At 46.2% G+C, this 23,759-nt stretch overlaps 1 protein-coding gene across 2 annotated transcripts in view; it reads right to left on the reverse strand.

Annotated features, from left to right (window-relative positions):
- The window catches only part of PLPP6 (phospholipid phosphatase 6), a 73,583-nt gene that overhangs the window by 12,704 nt on the left and 37,120 nt on the right, over positions 1–23,759 (reverse strand). For both annotated transcript variants that reach the window (XM_077278054.1, XM_077278053.1), the window contains exon 2: positions 1,468–1,933. In XM_077278054.1, coding sequence (XP_077134169.1) covers positions 1,468–1,909 — 442 coding nt within the window. In that variant the 5' untranslated portion in view covers positions 1,910–1,933. The remainder of the gene's footprint in view (positions 1–1,467; positions 1,934–23,759) is intronic.

Genomic DNA, 23,759 nt, shown 5'->3' on the forward strand with positions numbered 1-23,759 from the left:
CAGTGGTGCTTCCAGCTCCAGCGACTCCATCATCACGATTGAATCAGAAGCACTCAGCAGTCGTCAGACTCCTCATTAAATATGCCCCCAAAGGTACCGCCCCCTGATGGGGGTCAGCAGGCTTCCCAGGTGATCTGCCCGGTACCATGTTCAAAGGTTTGGAAGTTCCTCCCCCAGGACCTCGCCCCCCCCTTTCTCAACGGTCCATCTGGAAATCCGCTTCCACCGCATAACCGCCGAGTACCTGGTTCAGGTTCGGACGCGATAGTGACGGCACCGGCCGGCACGGTCACACTGCGCATGCCCCGCTGCGTCATCAGGCCGCGCCACCAGCCGCGTCACCCGCGACACGCCCCTTCCGGTCGCGACCTCGGCGAGCGAGCCGACGCACGGTCGAGGAAGCCAGTGCCGGCCGGCCGATGACAAAACCTCACCGCCAGATCGTGGACGGACCGGCACGGCCACAGCAGAGGACCCCCTATACTTACCAGGTACCTGACAGCGACGGACCACTTAAGGGGCAAGCAATTTGAAAAAAGCTGCCCCTCTCTGCTGACACCGACACCAGCAGTTCCCCTGCCGTGTGGAACTACCGGCGTTCTGGACAGACCGAGGTAGGGGACCCCCGCTACCTGAATCGGCCTGCCAGGACTGGGTTATCTTCATTTCTTCGACCTTCTTAATAAGGCCTGCCTGAAGAGGTTCCCCTTGTCAGGGACAGGAAACCAACTGACGAGGGAGAGAGGTGCCGCCCTTTTATGTCTGTAGGTTTCCTGTCCCTGAAGGGCGGATCCCCTCTCTCATGGTGCTGTCATGGCGACTGAATAAACACAGTGTCTCCAAATCAAGATTTTGATTTGGGCTTTAATCCTAAGTCATGTGACAAGGCTCCTTAGAGTAGATATTGACTTTTAGGATATCTACTTTCTATAGGTGGCGCTAGCGTTCTAGTCCTCTACCTCCTTGAAGAGACAATTTACATAAAAGATTAAAGTTCAATTTCTCAACAATTAGACCACAGCTATGAGCCATACAGGTAAAACTATTTTAACCATTCTGTTACCTGAATGTCAACAGTAATAATGTAAAAGTGTCTCATGGGGTGACATTCTTTTTAAAGGGAACCTGTCAGCAGGATTGTGCAGAGTAACCTACAGACAGTGTCAGGTCGGCGCTGTTATAATGATTAAAATAATACCTTGGGTGATAGCACTCCCCAAGTCTCATTAACTGAAAACTGTAAATAAAGATTAAACAACCACAAAAGGGGTTTCATCAACCAAGATATTATTGTAATCAGTATAAAGGCGCCGACCTGACACTGAGTGTAGTTACTGAGCAAAATCCTACTGTCAGGTTCACTTTAAGGTTTCACCACTTTCCTGTGTAGAATGATTAACCAATCTTTGCTATTCCACCAGTCAAACACAACAGAAACCTACAGAAGTATGAACAAACGTCTTTTACCAAACAGCAGATTCAGTATGACCTCCCGCCCAGCTGAGCTGTCACTTCTGTACAGACAATAGACTGTACCAGCAATCCAAGGTATGCCATGTCCAGAAATCTCCACCAACTTCATCATAGGACGAGCACTGCCCCATGAGGATCCTTCCCTTGCACAAACTCCTATCTTTTTGGACAACCACAAGTCTACAGCCAATAATGACTTTAGTGCAATTCCAAGAAAAGATGGGTTTAATTTCATGCAGTCTTCTTCTGGAAGCAGTTGTTGAGTGGAAGAGGAATTAGAGTCCTTGCGGTGAACTGGACTGTCTGATGTCCGGAGCCTCACTGACATTTGGTCTATAACATTAGTTTTGTTGGTCAGCAAGGACATAAACTCAAACCTTCCATTGGCATTAGGATTACCAGAGCTGGCGGCTCTGCTGATTCTTGGACTTGGCATTCTTCTGTTTGTGCTGCTGTTGACCTGTGCAAAGAATAAATAACAGATTTATAGGCACTGTAACAATGCAAATGGATTCATTATACTTGATCTCTCAGCACAAGGCAAAATTAAAACACTTGATCTCCAGTAATCGAGGGTTGCGCAGGTACATATGTCCTTCATGACCTACCTATATCTAGGACAGAATGTTTCACCGTCATCATAAACATGGATTCTTTACTGTAAAAGCAGTTAGACTACGGAACTGTCACAGAAAGTTGTGAATGACGATAAAACAAGTTCAATAAGGACCTTGATGCCTTTCTTGAATAATAATGTGACAGGTTATATGCAGGTCTGTGGCGTCGGAGTCGTGGAGTCGGTATAAAATTGACTGACTCCCACAATATATAATAAATCGGGTTCAGTAGTTCAGAGCAGGATGATTTGGGAAAGTTATCAAATGTCCTATAAATGTCTGTTCTGTTCCTGATCTAAGGATCTCTGCTTTTAGTGGAGATGAATCTGAGATGCACTTTATGTACATGCTCAGTAGTGACTAGTGCTGTGGGGTCAGAAGTCAACGAAATTGAGGAGTCGGAGTTGATGGTTTAGCTTAATGACCCCACAGTACTGGTATAAGTACTAGATTTCTGTAGATGGGATATTGATCCTGGACAACCGACATTCCATTCATGGTGATTTTACTTTCCTATGGATCAACACATTATAGGTTAGACTTGAGGGAGCAGTGTCTTTTGCAACCCTTTCTCCTTGCTGCCTCTCCCTACCATGCTCCCAATGTAGCTTGAATCAGTGGTTAGCAATGTTGCATTGGAGCAAAGAAAGCCAAGGTTCAACTCTGACAACTAGGACAACATTAACATTCTGTTGAACCCAAAGAAAGGCAGGGCTATCCATTCTAAATGCATTCTTATCTGGGGAGATTGGTGAGGGACTGCCATACATACATATAGTTCCTAGCAATGACTATGCAAGGAGGAAGCGGAGAGAGCACCTTATCGTTGCGTACACTGGAGGTCACAGTGACTCTCCGGCATCTGTGCAGAAGATCCCTGAATACACAGCCCACAGAAGGGAAGAAAAGGCATGGATTTTGAAGGGAGTGCAGGATGCAGGCGTAGGATTCTGGTGCCACAACTTCATGTCACAGGACAGTGTGATGTGCATGGGAAAGGGATAATATAATAAAGACAGGAGGCAGGGATTTCTTCCAGGCACCGCACGCACTGGAGCCTGGAAGAAATCATTAGTATAAAGAAATAAAATAAGTATTCTCAACAACAAGACCATTAATATGAGACATACAGGTAGGACTAGTGTAACATTTCTATTACTTGTATCATACCTCCCAACCATCCCGGATCCAGCAGGACTGTCCCGATTTTGACAGTCAGCCCCGCGATCCCGGGCGGGACATTAGTTGTCCCGCACTGGTTGGGAGGTATGTATATCACCCGGTCAGCTCCCTGAGTCCCTGCACCCGCAGAGCAGCATACTGGCTGCTCTGTGCACACAGGACCTGTGATGAAGTCACAGGATGGGAGGAGTCAGGGGGGTCACATGACCGGGACCTCCGTGTACAGGACTCTGCTGGATGTCATGGCGCTGGAGGAACTTAGGTAAGTGTATGTGTGAGGTCAGGAGGTGTTTACAGTGATGTGGATGTAGCAGAGCCGTGTGTGTACAAGGTGTATGGATCGGAGCAGCGTGTGCAATGTTTGCGGAGCCGCGTGAGCGCGAGGTGTACGTAGCGGAGCCGCGGGTGTGCGGAGCGGAGCCGCGGGTGCGCGAGGTGTGCGGAGCGGAGCCGCGGGTGCGCGAGGTGTACGGAGCGGAGCCGCGGGTGCGCGAGGTGTACGGAGCGGAGCCGCGTGTGCGCGAGGTGTACGGAGCGGAGCCGCGTGTGCGCGAGGTGTACGGAGCGGAGCCGCGTGTGCGCGAGGTGTACGGAGCGGAGCCGCGTGTGCGCGAGGTGTGCGGAGCGGAGCCGCGGGTGCGCGAGGTGTGCGGAGCGGAGCCGCGGGTGCGCGAGGTGTGCGGAGCGGAGCCGCGGGTGCGCGAGGTGTGCGGAGCGGAGCCGCGGGTGCGCGAGGTGTGCGGAGCGGAGCCGCGGGTGCGCGAGGTGTGCGGAGCGGAGCCGCGGGTGCACGAGGTGTGCGGAGCGGAGCCGCGGGTGCGCGAGGTGTGCGGAGCGGAGCCGCGGGTGCGCGAGGTGTGCGGAGCGGAGCCGTGGGTGCGCGAGGTGTGCGGCGCGGAGCCGTGTGTGCGCGAGGTGTGCGGCGCGGAGCCGTGTGTGCGCGAGGTGTGCGGAGTGGAGCAGTGTGTGTACGAGGTGTACGGAGCGGACGCTGGCTTTGTCGGATCGGAACAGATATTGCTCCTCGCTCTGACACTGACTGGCACAGGAGAGACAGGTCTTTATCAGTGGCGTATCACAGCTGCAGCGACGTGAGCAGTCAGCGGCGCAGCTGGATGACACCATTCAGCGCCGTGGGAGTGGAAGCTGCCGGCTGCTGCGAGGGAGCGCGGTGAAAGGTGTGTGTGTGTAGGGATGGAGAAGGCAATGATGCGGGTGGGGTAACCATGTGTGGCCATTATACTGCACCCAGCATTGTGTGGGGCCATTATACTGTATGGCGCATCGTGAGGGGCCATTATACTGTACCCAGCATTATGTGTGGCCATTATACTGTACCCAGCATCGTGTGGGGCCATCATACTGTACAAAGCATCATGTGGGGCCATTATACTGTATGGATCATCACATGGGGCAAGTATACTGTATGCAGCATCATGTGGGGCCATTATACAGTATGGAGCATAATGTGGCCATTATACAGTATGGAGCATCATGTGTAGCCATTATACAGTATGGAGCATAATGTGTAGCCATTATACAGTATGGAGCACTGTGTGGCCATTATACAGTATGGAGCACTGTGTGGCCATTTTACAGTATGGAGCACTGTGTGGCCATTATACAGTATGGAGCATCATGTGGAGCCCTTATACAGTATGGAGCATCATGTGTGGCCATTATACAGTATGCAGCATCATGTTGGCCCATTATGCTGTATGGAGCATCACGTGGGGCCAGTACACTGTACGCAGCATCATTTGGGGCCATTATACAGTATGTAGCGTCATGTGTGGCCATTTTTTTTTGTTTATAATTATTGTTTACGAAACATTGTGATCAGAAGTGCTAAATGGGTGTGGTTGGGGCGTGACTAGTTGTGAAATGGGTGTGGTCAGAGGTGTGGCCTAAAATTTGCCGCGGCCTTAGCGCGCCGCTGACTTTTTCCCTCTTTCCATTCCTTGAAAGTTGGGAGGTATGCTTGTATGCCCATATCGATAAGTGATGCACGTCCCAGGGCGTGACAGATCCCCCTTTAACAGCTCTGGAAGTGGTTGGATGTGAAAACTGAATACAGCTGAACAGCAAGGCTCCAGCCATTGTGTAGAGGATGCTGCAGAGAACTTCAGGTCAGCTCTAGTTTTCTGATATAGGACATGTCACCATGTGCACTTATATTAATCCCACTACATTGCTGAGGATACCATTTTTTTTTGTTAATCCCCACATGGTTCCAAAGATTGGGACTTTTTAATTAGTACTACTCTTTATGGTCTGTACCATGGAGGAATGGCTCCTAGGACTCTGGGGCATGTTTTTAGACTGCTCTGCATAATTACTCTGTGAGAAAGAAAATAAGAATGATTAGTAAATAAAAAGTCCCACAACGCTGAAAACATATGACAAATTTACAAAGGGAAAAAAAACTAATAAAAAGCAAATACTCGGGGCAGTCATGGGAATAAAATAAGACCACAAACTGCCGGCTTATGAGCAGGTGACAGGTCCTCTTTAAACAGGTCTCGCCAGCAACGCATTGAACAGAGATGTGCCGATTAACCCCTTAAGCCCCAAGGGTGGTTTGCACGTTAATGACCGGGCCAATTTTTACAATTCTGACCACTGTCTCTTTATGAGGTTATAACTCTGAAACGCTTCAACGGATCCCGGTGATTCTGACATTGTTTTCTCGTGACATATTGGGCTTCATGATAGTGGTAAAATTTCTTTGATATTACCTGCTTTTATTTGTGAAAAAAACAGAAATTAGGCAAAAAGTTTGAAAATTTCACAATTTTCCAACTTTAAATTTTTATGCCCTTAAATCACAGAGATGTGTCACACAAAATACTTAATAAGTAACATTTCCCACATGTCTACTTTACATCAGCACAATTTTGGAAACAAAATGTTTTTTTTTGTTAGGGAGTTATAAGGGTTAAAAGTTGACCAGCAATTTCTCATTTTTACAACACCAATTGTTATTAGGGACCACATCACATTTGAAGTCATTTTGAGGGGTCTATATGATAGAAAATAACCAAGTGTGACACCATTCTAAAAACTGCACCCCTCAAGGTGCTCAAAACCACATTCAAAAAGTTTATTAACCCTTCAGGTTTTTCACAGGAATTTTTGGAATGTTTAAAAAAAAAAAAATGAACATTTCACTTTTTTTCACAAAAAATTTATTTCAGCTTCAATTTGTTTTATTTTACCAAAGGTAACAGGAGAAAATGGACCCCAAATGTTGTACAATTTGTCCTCAGTACGCCGATACCCCATATATGGGGGTAAACCACTGTTTGGGCGCATGGCAGAGCTCGGAAGGGAAGGAGCGCCATTTGACTTTTCAATGCAAAATAGACTGGAATTGAGATGGGACGCCATGTTGCGTTTGGAGAGCCACTGATGTGCCTAACATTGAAACACCCCACAAGTGACACCATTTTGGAAAGTAGACCCCCTAAGGAACTAAGGATGTGTTGTGAGAGCTTTGAACCCCAAAGTGTTTCACTACAGTTTATAACGCAGAGCCGTGACAATAAAAACTATTTTCTTTTTTCCACAAAAATTATTTTTTAGCTCCCAGTTTTGTATTTTTCCAAGGGTAACAGGAGAGATTGGACCAAAAAAGTTGTTGTGCAATTTGTCCTGAGTACTCTGATACCCCATATGTGGGGAAGGGGGGAACCACCGTTTGGGCGCATGGCAGAGCTCGAAAGGGAAGGAGCGCTGTCATGTATCCACACCGCTGCCACCAATATGTCACAATTCACACCGTGACCGTCACCCCTACGTCACGGATCGGGGTGACTTTTGACCAACAGACGGCTATCACATGTGCAGGGGGGCTTATCTTAGTTATCCCTCCACTGCTACAATGTGATGTAAAAACACACACAAGGCTATTGACCTCTTAGTTTACAGCAGGGGCTTATTTTAGGTATCCCACTGCTCTTCAATATACCACGAACTGCAGGGATTTATGTATATCCCGCTTACAGTTCCACTTGAAACTTGCAGCTCTCTGGCGCCCCCCTTACCCTCAGGGCAGATTAGGTACTGCACCTAGAGTAACTAGTCGCCAGAAAGGCTGCCTGCTATGTAGTGGCTATTGGGCACGCTGCAGCGAGGCGATATAAATACTCCCACTCAGGCAGGAACAATAATTATCAACGCCGCAGTCGCTACAACAACACCCAAAGGCCCGCACACGGGATGCTGCCACCAGCTTCGATTAAACGGGTCCGAAGCTAACCCAAAACAGTAGCGTAATTCCCTTCAGGAGACTTAGGGTACGTTTTAGAGCATGAAGAACGAAACTAGTAATAAATATTTTACTCCGAAAGATTAAGGCAGTGTTTACAAAGGTATATAAGGATGTTACAATATGAGACAATTGAAAAGGTACAAGGTAACTATAAAATAAAGGGATTAAATGAGAAAAGGGTACACTCACATGTTCTCAGGACATTGCAGGCAACCAGGCTAGTGGGTGGAGTTCCCATATGTCCCAATGCATCAGGACTGGCAGTCAGGGCTCCTCAGGTAAAAACTAACTGCTGGAAGCCTGGCAGAAACTTATAAACCGCAGCCCGTGACATCACCAACAGGGCTGGCTTCCACAGTCCCTCCTATCTCTTCAGTCTTAGTAAATTTAACACAAGTTTGTCTAATGCCTGTATCTCCGCTACCAAACATGACAGAATCATAACACACCCAGCATTCATCTTGTATCAAGATTTGCTCTCTATAGATACTAAATTCAGGCTAGTAGGGACACTCAGTTCCAGAGAAATCTGTACTTATTTACCTCGTGGAATTAGAAGCTCATGCTTACAGGGGCTGACAGACCCGCCGATGGACATTAGCAATATGTATTTATTATTTTTCTAGCCCCAGTCGTTGGCCCAGAATCTTACAATATTAGGACAAAGGACCTCATGTTTTAAAGAACTTCTATACCAGTCTGTTGTGAATTTATCTTTTTGGCTCCCTCTAGTGGTTACTAGTGATTTGACTCTGGGAATGCCTGCCATCTCTTGTGGGTGTTACTATATAAGCTCCCTGGACCTTCAGTTCAATGCCTGGCAACGTTGTAATCAGAGCTAATCTGTTGTGCTCTTGTCTACTGATCCTGGTTCCTGCTGAATTAAGCTAAGTCTGCTTTCTTGCTTTTTGCTATTTGTTTTTGTTTGCATTTTTGTCCAGCTTGTACATAATCTGTATCCTAACCTTGCTGGAAGCTCTAGGGAGGCTGGAGTTCTCCCCCCGGGCCGTTAGACGGTTCGGGGGTTCTTGAATCTCCAGTGTGGATTTTTGTTAGGGTTTTCGTTGACCATATAAGTTATCTTACTACATTCTGCTATTAGTAAGTGGGCCTCTCTTTGCTAAACCTAGTTCATCTCTGTGTTTGTCATTTCCTCTTACCTCACCGTTATTATTTGTGGGGGGCTTGTATCATACTTTTGGGGTCTATTCTCTGGAGGCAAGAGAGGTCTTTGTTTTCCTCTTCTAGGGGTAGTTAGTCCTCCGGCTGGCGCGAGACATCTAGCGACCAACGTAGGCATGTTCCCCGGCTACTTCTAGTGTTGGCGTTAGGAGTAGATATATGGTCAACCCAGTTACCACTGCCCTATGAGCTGGATTTTTGTACGTCGCAGACTTACTTGTTCCTCTGAGACCCTCGCCATTGGGGTCATAACAGTTTGCCAGGCCAGTATTAAATGTTAAATGCATTGCAGAAGCGGGATTATAAGAAAGAAAGTTCTGAGTTTTTTTTTCTCTCTCTCATTTTTTTTTCTTTTCCCCTTTACCTCTGAGTGGCTTGTGTTTGCTGCAGACATGAATGTCCAGACCTTGATTACAAGTGTGGACCAGCTTGCTGCTCGTGTGCAGGGCATACAAGATATTGTTATCAGAAATCCTATGTCAGAACCTAAGATACCGATTCCGGAACCGTTTTCCGGAGACCGATTTAAATTTGGAAATTTCAGGAATAATTGTAAATTGTTTTTGTCCCTGAGACCCTGTTCATCTGGAGACTCCGCTCAGCAAGTAAAAATTGTTATTTCTTTTTTACGGGGCGACCCTCAGGATTGGGCCTTCTCGCTGGCGCCAGGAGATCCGGCATTGGCTGACATTGATGCGTTTTTTGTGGCGCTCGGTTTGCTTTATGAGGAACCCAATCTTGAGATTCAGGCAGAAAAAGCCTTGCTGGCGATGTCTCAGGGCCAGGACGAGGCTGAAGTGTATTGCCAAAAATTTCGGAAATGGTCCGTGCTGACTCAGTGGAACGAGTGTGCATTGGCTGCAAATTTTAGAGATGGCCTTTCTGAAGCCATTAAGAATGTGATGGTGGGTTTTCCCATTCCCACAGGTCTGAATGATTCTATGGCCCTGGCTATTCAAATCGACCGGCGGTTGCGGGAGTGCAAAACCGCAAATTCCCTCATGGTGTTGTCTGAACAGGCACCTGATTTAATGCAATGTGATAGAATCCTGACTAGAAATTAGCGGAAAATTCATAGACGCCAGAATGGCTTGTGTTACTACTGTGGTGATTCTACACATGTTATCTCAGCATGCTCTAAACGTCTTACTAAGGTTGTTAGTCCGGTCGCCATTGGTAATTTGCAACCTAAATTTATTCTATCTGTAACTTTGATTTGCTCACTGTCATCATATCCTGTCATGGCGTTTGTGGACTCAGGTGCTGCCCTGAGCCTTATGGATCTGTCATTTGCCAAGCGCTGCGGATTTGTTCTTGAGCCATTGGAAAATCCTATTCCCCTTAGGGGTATTGATTCTACGCCATTGGCAAAAAATAAACCGCAGTTTTGGACACAGGTTACCATATGTGCATGACTCCCGAACATCGGGAGGTAATACGTTTTCTTGTTCTGCATAAAATGCATGATTTGGTTGTTTTGGGTTTGCCATGGTTACAGACCCATAATCCAGTCTTGGACTGGAAGGCTATGTCAGTGTCAAGTTGGGGCTGCCATGGAATTCATGGAGATTCCCTGCCCTTGTCTATTGCTTCTTCTACGCCTTCGGAAGTTCCGGCGTATTTGTCTGATTATCAGGATGTCTTCAGCGAGTCTAAGTCCAGTGCACTGCCTCCTCATAGGGAATGTGACTGTGCAATAGATTTGATTCCTGGCAGTAAGTTTCCTAAGGGGAGACTGTTTAATCTGTCGATACCTGAACATACCGCGATGCGTTCATATATCAAGGAGTCTCTTGAGAAGGGGCATATCCGTCCTTCTTCTTCCCCTCTTGGTGCGGGATTCTTTTTTGTGGCCAAAAAGGACGGATCTTTGAGGCCTTGTATTGACTATCGGCTTTTAAATAAGATCACTGTCAAATTTCAGTATCCTTTGCCGCTGTTGTCAGATTTGTTTGCCCGGATTAAAGGTGCCAAGTGGTTCACCAAGATAGACCTTCGTGGTGCGTACAACCTTGTGCGCATTAGGCAGGGCGATGAATGGAAAACCGCATTCAATACGCCCGAAGGTCATTTTGAGTACTTGGTGATGCCATTTGGGCTCTCTAATGCACCTTCAAGGGAACCTGTCACCACGTTTTTGGAAGATGGGATAAAAATAGCGTTAAATAGGGGCAGAGGTGGGCATTACATTAGTGTGTTTGTTATGCGTTTATTACCCACCTAAGTTGCCGAAATACCTTTGCAAAGTCTCCGTTTTCGCCTGTCAATCAGGCTGGTCTGGTCAAAAGGGCGTTGTCTTCCCCCAGATTTTGCGTAGTTTTCCGTTGGTGGCGTAGTGGTGTGCGCATGCCCAAGGTCCCGAATCCTCTGCCAGGGGATTTAAAAGAGCGCGCTGTTCGTTTTCATTGGTGATCGGTGGGCGCGGCCATCTTCCTTTGGCCGCGCGTGCGCAGAAGCGGCGCTCTGCTGGCCGCGGCTTCAGGAAAATGGCCGCGGGATGCCGCGCGTGCGCAGATGGATATCGCGGCGGCCATTTTCCTGAAGCCGCGGCCAGCAGAGCGCCGCTTCTGCGCACGCGCGGCCAAAGGAAGATGGCCGCGCCCACCGATCACCAATGAAAACGAACAGCGCGCTCTTTTAAATCCCCTGGCAGAGGATTCAGGACTTTGGGCATGCGCACACCACTACGCCACCAACGGAAAACTACGCAAAATCTGGGGGAAGACAACGCCCTTTTGACCAGACCAGCCTGATTGACAGGCGAAAACGGAGACTTTGCAAAGGTATTTCGGCAACTTAGGTGGGTAATAAACGCATAACAAACACACTAATGTAATGCCCACCTCTGCCCCTATTTAACGCTATTTTTATCCCATCTTCCAAAAACGTGGTGACAGGTTCCCTTTCAGTTTTTCAGTCCTTCATGCATGACATTTTCCGGAAGTATCTGGATAAATTTTTGATTGTTTATCTGGATGATATTCTGGTTTTTTCTGATGATTGGGACTCGCATGTGGAGCAGGTCAGGATGGTTTTTGAGATTCTGCGTGAAAATTCTTTGTTTGTAAAAGGCTCAAAGTGTCTCTTTGGTGTACAGAAGGTTCCCTTTTTGGGGTTCATTTTTTCCCCTTCTGCTGTGGAGATGGATCCAGTCAAGGTCCGAGCTATTCATGATTGGACTCAACCCTCGTCAATTAAGAGTCTTCAGAAGTTCTTGGGTTTTGCTAACTTCTACCGTCGTTTTATCGCAAATTTCTCTAGCGTTGTTAAACCGCTGACGGATATGACCAAGAAAGGCTCTGATGTAGCTAACTGGGCTCCTGCTGCCGTGGAGGCTTTCCAGGAGTTGAAACGCCGGTTTACTTCGGCGCCTGTTTTGTGCCAGCCTGACGTCTCACTTCCCTTTCAGGTTGAGGTGGATGCTTCGGAGATTGGGGCAGGGGCCGTTTTGTCGCAGAGAGGCCCTGGTTGCTCTACTATGAGACCTTGTGCCTTTTTCTCTAGGAAGTTTTCGCCGGCAGAGCGAAATTATGATGTGGGCAATCGGGAGTTGTTGGCCATGAAGTGGGCATTTGAGGAGTGGCGTCATTGGCTCGAGGGTGCTAAGCATCATGTGGTGGTCTTGACTGATCACAAAAATCTGATGTATCTCGAGTCTGCTAAACGCCTGAATCCTAGACAGGCCCGCTGGTCATTGTTTTTCTCCCGTTTTGACTTTGTGGTCTCGTATTTACCAGGTTCTAAGAATGTGAAGGCCGATGCTCTGTCTAGGAGCTTTGTGCCTGATGCTCCTGGAGTCGCTGAGCCTGTGGGTATTCTTAAGGAAGGAGTTATCGTGTCTGCTATTTCTCCAGATCTGCGACGTGTGTTACAGAGATTTCAGGCTGGTAGGCCTGACTCTTGTCCACCTGACAGATTGTTTGTGCCTGCTAGATGGACCAGCAGAGTCATTTCCGAGGTTCATTCCTCGGTGTTGGCAGGGCACCCGGGAATTTTTGGCACCAGAGATCTGGTGGCCAGGTCCTTTTGGTGGCCTTCCTTGTCAAGGGATGTGCGGTTATTTGTGCAGTCCTGTGGTACTTGTGCTCGAGCTAAGCCTTGCTGCTCTCGTGCCAGCGGGTTGCTCTTGCCTTTGCCTGTCCCGAAGAGACCTTGGACACACATCTCTATGGATTTCATTTCTGATCTTCCGGTGTCTCGGGGCATGTCTGTCATCTGGGTGATATCTGATCGTTTCTCCAAGATGGTCCATTTGGTTCCTTTGCCTAAGCTGCCCTCCTCTTCTGATCTGGTTCCTGTGTTCTTCCAGAACGTGGTTCGTTTGCACGGCATTCCTGAGAATATTGTGTCGGACAGAGGATCCCAGTTTGTTTCCAGGTTCTGGCGATCCTTTTGTGGTAGGATGGGCATTGAGTTGTCGTTTTCATCCGCTTTCCATCCCCAGACTAACGGACAAACGGAGCGAACTAATCAGACTCTGGAGGCTTATTTGAGGTGTTTTGTCTCTTCTGATCAGGATGATTGGGTGACCTTCTTGCCGTTGGCTGAATTTGCCCTTAATAATCGGGCTAGTTCCGCCACCTTGGTTTCGCCATTTTTCTGCAACTCTGGTTTCCATCCTCGTTTTTCCTCGGGACATGTGGAGCCTTCTGACTGTCCTGGGGTGGATTCCGTGGTGGATAGGTTGCAGCGGATCTGGAGTCATGTGGTGGACAACTTGAAGTTGTCACAGGAGAAGGCTCAGCGTTTTGCCAACCGCCGCCGCGGTGTGGGTCCCCGACTTCGCGTTGGGGATTTGGTATGGCTGTCTTCTCGATTTGTTCCTATGAAGGTCTCCTCTCCCAAATTTAAGCCTCGCTTCATTGGTCCTTACAAGATATTGGAAATCATTTATCCTGTATCCTTTCGCCTGGATCTTCCGGTGTCGTTTGCCATCCACAACGTATTTCATAGGTCCTTGTTGCGGCGGTACGTTGTGCCTGTGGTTCGTTCTGCTGAGCCTCCTGCTCCGGTGTTGGTTGAGGGCGAGTTGGAGTACGTGGTGGAGAAGATCTTAGATTCTCGTCTCTCCAGGCGGAGGCTTCAGTACCTGGTCAAGTGGAAGGGCTATGGTCAGGAGGATAATTCCTGGGTGGTCGCCTCTGATGTGCATGCGGCCGATTTGGTTCGTGCCTTTCACACCGCTCATCCTGATCGCCCTGGTGGTCTTGGTGAGGGTTCGGTGACCCCTCACTAAGGGGGGGGTACTGTTGTGAATTTATCTTTTTGGCTCCCTCTAGTGGTTACTAGTGATTTGACTCTGGGAATGCCTGCCATCCCTTGTATGCTCACCTGGCTCGTTAGGTCAGGGGTGTTGCTATATAAGCTCCCTGGACCTTCAGTTCAATGCCTGGCAACGTTGTAATCAGAGCTAATCTGTTGTGCTCTTGTCTACTGATCCTGGTTCCTGCTGAATTAAGCTAAGTCTGCTTTCTTGCTTTTTGCTATTTTTTTTTGTTTGCATTTTTGTCCAGCTTGTACATAATCTGTATCCTAACCTTGCTGGAAGCTCTAGGGAGGCTGGAGTTCTCCCCCCGGGCCGTTAGACGGTTCGGGGGTTCTTGAATCTCCAGTGTGGATTTTTGTTAGGGTTTTCGTTGACCATATAAGTTATCTTACTACATTCTGCTATTAGTAAGTGGGCCTCTCTTTGCTAAACCTAGTTCATCTCTGTGTTTGTCATTTCCTCTTACCTCACCGTTATTATTTGTGGGGGGCTTGTATCATACTTTTGGGGTCTATTCTCTGGAGGCAAGAGAGGTCTTTGTTTTCCTCTTCTAGGGGTAGTTAGTCCTCCGGCTGGCGCGAGACATCTAGCGACCAACGTAGGCATGTTCCCCGGCTACTTCTAGTGTTGGCGTTAGGAGTAGATATATGGTCAACCCAGTTACCACTGCCCTATGAGCTGGATTTTTGTTCGTCGCAGACTTACTTGTTCCTCTGAGACCCTCGCCATTGGGGTCATAACACCAGTCCTAGCTAGTACAGATGGGAGGGGGCGAGTAAATTGCTCAGAGCTTGGAATTTATGGCCAGAGGAATAAAACCTTTTCTACACATCCACATCTCAGCAAACACAAACACACAGAGAAGGGGGGTTTTTAGCCCACAGCAAAGCTACGAAATCATATTACATTTCATACAATATCGTGACAAGTGCCATTTGGAATGCAGACTTAGATGGATTGGTCTGCATGCATCACGTTGCATTTGCAGAGCCCCTGATGTACCAAAACAGTAGAAACCCCCCACAAGTGACCCCATATTGGAAACTAGACCCCCAAGGAACTTATCTAGATGTGTTGTGAGAACTTTGAACCCCCAAGTGTTTCACTACAGTTTATAAAGCAGAACCGTGAAAATAAAAAATCATGTTTTTCCCACAAAAATGTTTTTTTTTAGCCCCCAAAATTTTTATTTTCCCAAGGGTAACAAGAGAAATTGGACCCCAAAAGTTGTTGTCCAATTTGTCCTGAGTACGTTGATACCCCATATGTTGGGGTAAACCCCTGTTTAGGCGCATGGGAGAGCTCGGAAGGGAGGGAGCACTGTTTTACTTTTTCAACGCAAAATTGGCTGGAATTGAGATCTGACGCCATGTCGCGTTTGGAGAGCCCTGATGTGCCTAAACAGTGGAAACCCCCAATTGTAACTGAAACCCTAACCAGAACACACCCCTAACCCTAATCCCAACCCTAACCACACCCCTAAACCCAATCTCAACCATAACCCTAACCACACCCCTAACCCTGATACACCCCTAACCCTAATCCCAACAGTAATCCAAACCCTAACCCTAGCCCCAACCCTAACTTTATCCCCAACTCTGACTGTAGCCCCAACCCTTATTGTAGCCCCAACCCTAACCCTAACTTTAGCCCCAACCCTAACTGTAGCCCCAACCCTAGCCCTAACCCTAGCCTTAACCCTAACCCTAATGGGAAAATAGAAATAAATACATTTTTTTAATTTTATTATTTTTCCCTAACTAAGGGGGTCATGAAGGGGGGTTTGATTTACTTTTATAGCGGGTTTTTTAGCAGATTTTTATGATTGGCAGCTGTCACACACTAAAAGACGCTTTTTATTGCAAAAAATAGTTTCTGCGTCTCCACATTTTGAGAGCTATAATTTTTCCACATTTTGGCCGTCATGTGAGGTCTTGTTTTTTGCGGGACGAGTGACCTTGTAAGCCCCCTCCCTGCATGACCCGGAAAAAGCCCCGCGGCCATTTTGGATCCGGGGCCTGCAGGGAGGAGATGCTCGGTACAAGGTGAGCACATCGCCTTGCACCAAGGGTCTCAGGGAACCCGCAGGGAGACCCCTCCCTGCGCGATGCTTCCCTATGCCCCCGGAGCGCTGCAATCATGTTTGATCACAGTGTTCCGGGGGTTAGGCTGGGTTCACATTGCGTTAATGGTGTCCGTTAGACGGACTACATTACACCGTGGCATAAACGCGGTGTAACGTAGTCTGTTACGGCCGCCATTGACTGCAATGTCGGACGCATCGCTAGCGCACGCCCACAATGGGCGTGCACTAGGGATGTGCCGTCTGAGTGACAGACCCTGAGACGCGGGCTGCAGTGTTTCTGGGTCCGTCACTGCTAGCGCAGATAGAGCTAGCAGATGCTCTATCTGCGCTAGCGCGATGTAAACGTCGGCACTTGCTTTACAGCAGCCCGTTAGCATAGTGCCGGATGTCAGCTGCGATAGTCAGCTGACACCCGGCCGCGATTGGCCGCGCTCCCCCCATGAGCGCGGTCGATTGCATATGACGTACTATCCCGTCACTGGGAATTAAGTCCCAGGTCATCTCGAAGGGATAGTACGTCATATGGGATTAAGGGGTTAACTCCCAAAGTTAAATTTGACCACTGATGGATCTGACCAGTGCCGATCACCTATTTTAACACTTTAAAGGACCAGGCAATTTATTCATATTTTGCTCTTCGTTTTTCTCCTCACCTTCTTCCAAAAGTCATAACTCTTTCAATTTTCGGCAGCATATACGCAGACTTATTTTTTGCAAGACAAGCTGTAGTTTTAACCCCTTAACGACCACCGATATGCCTTTTAACGGCGGCGGTTAAGGGTGCTTAAACCACAGCGCCGCTGTGGAAAAAGTGTATAGCGCCCCCGAATCGGATTTTCTCTGGGGTCTAGTTTGCCGGGGGTAGCCGAGACCCCAGAGAACATGTTTCAGGGTCGGTTTTTACCAACCCCCGGGTTGCGATCGACGGTAATTAACCTTTTACCGGCGACAGCAAAAAAAAAAAAAAAAGGTGATTCCCCATTTAGTTTCACTGTCCTCCGATGTGATCGCACATCTGAGGACAGAGAAATTGGGTCCCCGATCGCCCCCGATACTCACCCGTCACTACTTCCCTTCTGAGCCCGAATGTGTGCCCAAACAGTGGTCCCCCCCCACAAATGGGGTATCAGCGTACTCAGGACAAACTGGACAACAAATTTTGGGGTCCAATTTCTCCTGTTACCCTTGAGAAAATAACAAATTGCGAGCTAGAAAATCCTTTTTGAAGAAAAAAAAAGGATTTTTTTATTTTCACGGCTCTGCAATATAAAAGTTCTGTGAAGCACTTGGGCGTTCAAAGTGCTCACCACACATATAGATAAGTAACTTGGGGAGTCTAGTTTCCAAAATGGGGACACTTGTGGGGGGGGGGCTTCTACTGTTTAGGTACATCAGGGGCCTTGCAAATGCAACATGACGCCTGCAGACCTTTCCATCAAAGTCTGCATTTTAAAATGTCACTACTTCCCTTCTGAGCCCCGATGTGTGCCCAAACAGTGGTCCCCCCCCACATAGGGGGTATCAGCGTACTCAGGACAAACTGGACAACAAATTTTGGGGTCTAATTTCTCCTGTTACCCTTGTGAAAATAAAAATTTGGGGGCGAAAAGATCATTTTTGCAGAAAAAATGCGATTTTTTTATTTTCACGGCTCTATGTTATAAACTTCTGTGAAGCACCTGGGGGTTTAAAGTGCTCACCACACTTCTAGACAAGTTCCTTAAAGGGTCTAGTTTCCAAAATGGTGTCATTTGTGGGGGGTTTCTACTGTTTAGGTACATCAGGGGCTCTCCAAACGCGACATGGCGTCCGATCTCAATTCCAGCCAATTCTGCATTGAAAAAGTCAAACGGTGCTCCTTCTCTTCCAAGCTCTGCCGTGCGCCCAAACAGTGGTTTACTCCCACATATGGGGTATCGGCGTACTCAAGAGAAATTGCACAACACATTTTCTGGTTTATTTTCTCTTTTTACACTTGTGAAAATAAAAAAAAAATGGTTCTGAAGTAAAATGTTTGCAAAAAAAGTTAAATGTTCATTTTTTCCTTCCACATTGTTTCAGTTCCTGTGAGGCACGTAAAGGGTTAATAAACTTCTTGAATGTGGTTTTGAGCACCTTGCGGGTTGTAGTTTTTAGAATGGTGTCAAGTTTGGGTATTTTCTGTCATGCACACCCCTCAAAGTGACTTTAAATGTGAGATGGTCCCTAAAAAAAATGGTTTTGTAAATTTTGTTGTAAAAATGAGAAATCGCTGGTCAACTTTTAACCCTTATAACTTCCTAACAAAAAAAAATTTTGTTTCCAAAATTGTGCTGATGTAAAGTAGACATGTGAGAAATGTTATTTATTAACTATTTTGTGTGACAAATCTCTCTGATTTAAGGGCATAAAAATTCAAAGTTTGAAAATTGCAAAATTTTAAAAATTTTCGCCATATTTCCGCTTTTTTCATAAATAATTGCAAGTAATATCGAAAAAATGTTACCACTAACATGAACTACAATATGCCACGAAAAAAACAATCTCGGAATCAGCGGGTTCTGTTAAAGTGTCCCAGAGTTATAACCTCAAAGTGACAGTGGTCAGAATTGTAAAAATTGGCTCGGTCATTAACCCCTTTCTGACATTAGACATACTATCCCGTCAAGGTGGGGTGGGCCCGTATGACCACCGACAGGATAGTACGTTATATGCGATCGGCCTCGCTCACGGGGGGAGCGCGGCCGATCGCGGCCGGGTGTCAGCTGACTATCACAGCTGACATCCGGCACTATGTGCCAGGAGCAGTCACGGACCGCCCCCGACACATTAACCCCCGGCACACTGCGATCAAACATGATCGCAGTGTTCCGGTGGTATAGGGAAGCATCGCGCAGGGAGGGGGCTCCCTGCGTGCTTTCCTGAGACCCCCGGAGCAACGCGATGTGATCGCGTTGCTCCGAGGGTCTCTTACCTCCTCCTCGCTGCAGCAGGCCCGGATCCAAAATGGCCGTGGCATCCGGGTCCTGCAGGGAGGTGGCTTCACAGCGCCTGCTCAGAGCAGGCGCCGGGAAGCCAGGAGCTGTGCATGTCAGATCGCCGATCTGACACAGTGCACAGCAAAGTGTCAGATCAGCGATCTTACACTATAACATGATGTCTCCCCCGGGACAATGTTATAGTGTAAAAAAAAAAATATTCACATGTGTAAAAAAAATAAAAAAATATTGTTCCTATTAATACATTTCTTTATCTAAATAAAAAAACAAAATAAAAGTACACATATTTAGTATCGCCCCGTCCGTAACGACCCGACCTATAAAACTGTCCCACTAGTTAACCCCTTCAGTGAACACCGCAAAAAAAAAAAAAAAGGCAAAAAACAACACTTTATTATCATACCGCCAAACAAAAAGTGGAATAGCACGCGATCAAAAAGACAGATATAAATAACCATGGTACCTCTAAAAACGTCATCTTGTCCCGCAAAAAACGAGCCGCCATACAGCATCATCAAAGAAAAAATAAAAAAGTTATAGGCCTCAGAATAAAGCGATGCAAAAATAATTATTTTTTCTATAAAATAGCTATCGTATAAAAGCGCCAGAACATAAAAAAATGATATAAATAAGGTATCGCTGTAATTGTACTTACCCGAAGAATAAAACTGCTTTATCCATTTTACCAAACGCGGAACGGTATAAACGCCTCCCCCAAAAGAAATTCATGAATAGCTGGTTTTTGGTCATTCTGCCTCACAAAAATCGGAATAAAAAGCGATCAAAAAATGTCACGTGCCCGAAAATGTTACCAATAACAACGTCAACTGGTCCCGCAAAAAACAAGACCTCACATGACTCTGTGGACCAAAATATGGAAAAATTATAGCTCTCAAAATGTGGTAACGCAAAAAATATTTTTTGCAATAAAAAAGCGTCTTTCAGTGTGTGACGGCTGCCAATCATAAAAATCCGCTAAAAAACCCCCCGCTATAAATGTAAATCAAACCCCCCTTCATCACTCCCTTAGTTAGCGAAAAATTAAAAAAATGTATTTATTTCTATTTTTCCATTAGGGTTGGGGCTAGGGCTAGGGTTAGGGTTGGGGCTAGGGTTAGGGCTAGGGTAAGGGCTAGGGTTAAGGCTACAGTTAGGGTTGGGGCTAAAGATAGGGTTTGGATTACATTTACGGTTGGGAATTGGGTTGGGATTAGGGTTAGGGGTGTGGTTAGGGTTACCGTTGGGATTAGGGTTAGGGATGTGTTTGGATTAGGGTTTCAGTTATAATTGGGGGGTTTCCACTGTTTAGGCACATCAGGGGCTCTCCAAACGCGACATGGCATCAGATCTCAATTCCAGCCAATTCTGCGTTGAAAAAGTAAAACAGTGCTCCTTCCCTTCCGAACTCTCCCTTGCACCCAAACAGGGGTTTACCCCCACATATGGGGCATCAGCGAACTCAGGACAAATTGGACAACAACTTTTGGGGTCCAATTTCTTCTCTTACCCTTGGGAAAATAAATAATTGGGGGCGAAAAGATCATTTTTGTGAAAAAATATGATTTTTTTATTTTTACGGCTCTGCATTATAAACTTCTGTGAATCACTTAATGGGTCAAAGTGCTCACCACACATCTAGATAAGTTCCTTAGGGGGTCTACTTTCCAAAATGGTGTCACTTGTGGGGGGGTTTCAATGTTTAGGCACATCAGAGGCTCTCCAAACGCAACTTGGTGTCCCATCTCAATTCCAGTCAATTTTGCATTGAAAAGTCAAATGGCGCTCCTTCGCTTCCGAGCTCTGCCATGCGCTCAAACAGTGGTTTACCCCACAAATAGGGTATCGTGTACTCAGGACAAATTGTACAACAACTTTGGGGTCCATTTTCTCCTGTCACCCTTGGTAAAATAAAACAAATTGGAGCTGAAGTAAATTATTTGTGAAAAAAAAAAAAAGTTAAATGTTCATTTTTATTTAAACATTCCAAAAATTCCTGTGAAACACCTGAAGGGTTAATAAACTTCTTGAATGTGGTTTTGAGCACCTTGAGGGGTGCAGTTTTTAAAATGGTGTCACACTTGGTTTTCTATCATATAGACCCCTCAAAATGATTTCAAATGAGATGTGGTCCCTAAAACAAATGGTGTTGTAAAAATGAGAAATTGCTGGTCAACTTTTAACCCTTATAACTCTCTAACAAAAAAACAATTTTGGTTCCAAAATTGTGCTGATGTAAAGTAGACATGTGGGAAATGTTACTTATTAAGTATTTTGTGTGACATACCGTGTATACTCGAGTATAAGCCGAGATTTTCAGCCCACTTTTTTGGGCTGAAAGTCCCCCTCTCGGCTTATACTCGAGTCATACCCAGGGGTCGGCAGGGGAGGGGGAGCGGGGCTGTCTAATAATACTCACCTGCTTCTGGCGCGGTCCCTGCAGGTCCCTGCTTCCCGGGGCTGCAGTTTCTTCCTGTAGTTAGCGGTCACATGGTACCGCTCATTACAGTAATGAATATGCGGCTCTACCTCCCATAGGGGTGGTGCCGCATATTAATTACTGTAATGAGCGGCAACGGTGACCGCTCACTACAGGAAGAAAATGTGGCACCGGGGAACAGATGTGAAGGGACCTTGCCGGGAGCAGGTAAGTATGACGGGGGCAGTGCGCGATATTCACCTGGTCCTCGTTCCACCGTCGGCACCGCTGTGTCTTCCGTAGTGACGCTCAGGTCAGAGGGCACGGTGACGCGATTAGTGCGCGCCACCCTCTTCCTGAATGTCGGTGCAGAGGATGGGAAGACACAGCAGCAGTCAGCGGTGTAACGGGGAGCAGGTGACTATAGCAAGTGCCCGGGGCCGGAGAGGTGAGTATGTAATTTTTTTTTTTAATCGCAGCAACAGTATATGGGGCAAATATCTGTATAGAGCATCTTTTGTGGCCATGTGCAGCATGATATGGCAAATATCTGTATGGGGCATCTTATGTGGCCATGTGCAGCATGATATGGGGGCAAATATCTGTATGGGGCATCTGTATGGGGCCATGGGCAGCATGATATGGGGGCAAATATCTGTATGGAGCATCTTATTGGGCCATAATCAGCATTTGTGTAGCACTATATGGGGGCAAATATCTGTATGGAGCATCTTATGGGGTCATAATCAGCATTTGTGCAGCATTATATGGGGCATATTTTAATATGGAGCATCTTATGGAGCCCATCATGAACTGTATGGAGCATTATATGAGGCTCCTGATTCAATATGGATATTCAAAAACACTTAAACTACTGTCTCAATTAATTTTACTTTTATTGGTATCTATTTTTATTTTTGAAATTTACCAGTAGCTGCTGCATTTTCCACCCTAGGCTTATACTCAAGTCATTAAGTTTTCCCTGTTTTTTGTGGCAAAATTAGGGGGATCGGCTTATACTCGGGTCGGCTTATATTCGAGTATATACGATATCTCTATGATTTAATTGCATAAAAATTCAAAGTTGGAAAATTGCAAAATTTTCAAAATTTTCGTCAAATTTCTGTTTTTTTTCACAAATAAACACAGGTAATATCAAAGAAATTTTACCACTATCATGAAGTACAATATGTCACGAGAAAACAATGTCAGAATCACCGGTATCCGTTGAAGCGTTCCAGAGTTATAACCTCATAAACGGACAGTGGTCAGAATTGTAAAAATTGGCCTGGTCATTAACGTGCAAACCGCCCTTGGGGGTAAAGGGGCTAAGTACCAAATTGGCTCGGTCACTAAGGGGTTAAATCAAACCATTCAATTTGTCATTTAATATACTGAAAAATGGGAAACAAAATCCCAAGTGGGATGAAACTAAAAACAAAATGCAAATGCGATTTTTTTTTTTTCTTTTTACAGCATTCACTGTGCGGATCAAAATAACCTGGAAACATGATTGTCCGGGTCAATGTGATTATGGCGACACAAAACATACAAAGTTTTTTCTATTTAAGTGATGAAAAAAAAAATCTGAGTGACGGAACATTTGTTTTTTAGTGAGTTCACACTTGTATCTATACCAATTTGGGGTACAAATGTTTTCATTGACTTATGGATGCGTCAATAGCAAATATGTTTATTTTTTTCAGTTCTTTATATTTAAGGGAGAGGAAAGACGAGCAATGTGAATATTAAATTTTTTTTTTATATTTTACATTACTTTTTAGTACTCTTAGGTAAGTTTGATTGATGCTGCAAATACGCAGTATTGCAGCATATATTGAAAATCATGGTCTCCTATGGCACTCAGACTATTGTTGAGCTACACAGGAGCACCAAGATGTTAGCAACAGGTGCCTACCCATGATTGCAACACGGGGGTCAACGCAAGCATCAGTAAGGCATCCATGTAAATGTTGCTGTCAGAGATGGACATCGGCATATAAATGTTTAACAGTCGGGGCTAGAGCTCAGCTAGTCACAGATGTCCTCCACGTGTAGTGGGAGTTCATTGTTGGCCACATGTATTGACATCTCCTGAGCCCCCAACAAACCACTTGCCAGGATACTAATTAATGTCCTAATACTGGAGGGTGTTAAGGATAGGTCATCAATATTATATGGCCAGAGCTGTAGATGATGCTAAGACCACATTCAGTATTTGGTCTGTATTTTACATCAGTATATGTAAGCCAAAACCAGGAGTGAGTGATAAATCCAGAAGTGGTG

The sequence above is a fragment of the Ranitomeya variabilis genome, chromosome 8, assembly GCF_051348905.1.
Source record: "Ranitomeya variabilis isolate aRanVar5 chromosome 8, aRanVar5.hap1, whole genome shotgun sequence".
Taxonomy (NCBI): domain Eukaryota; kingdom Metazoa; phylum Chordata; class Amphibia; order Anura; family Dendrobatidae; genus Ranitomeya; species Ranitomeya variabilis.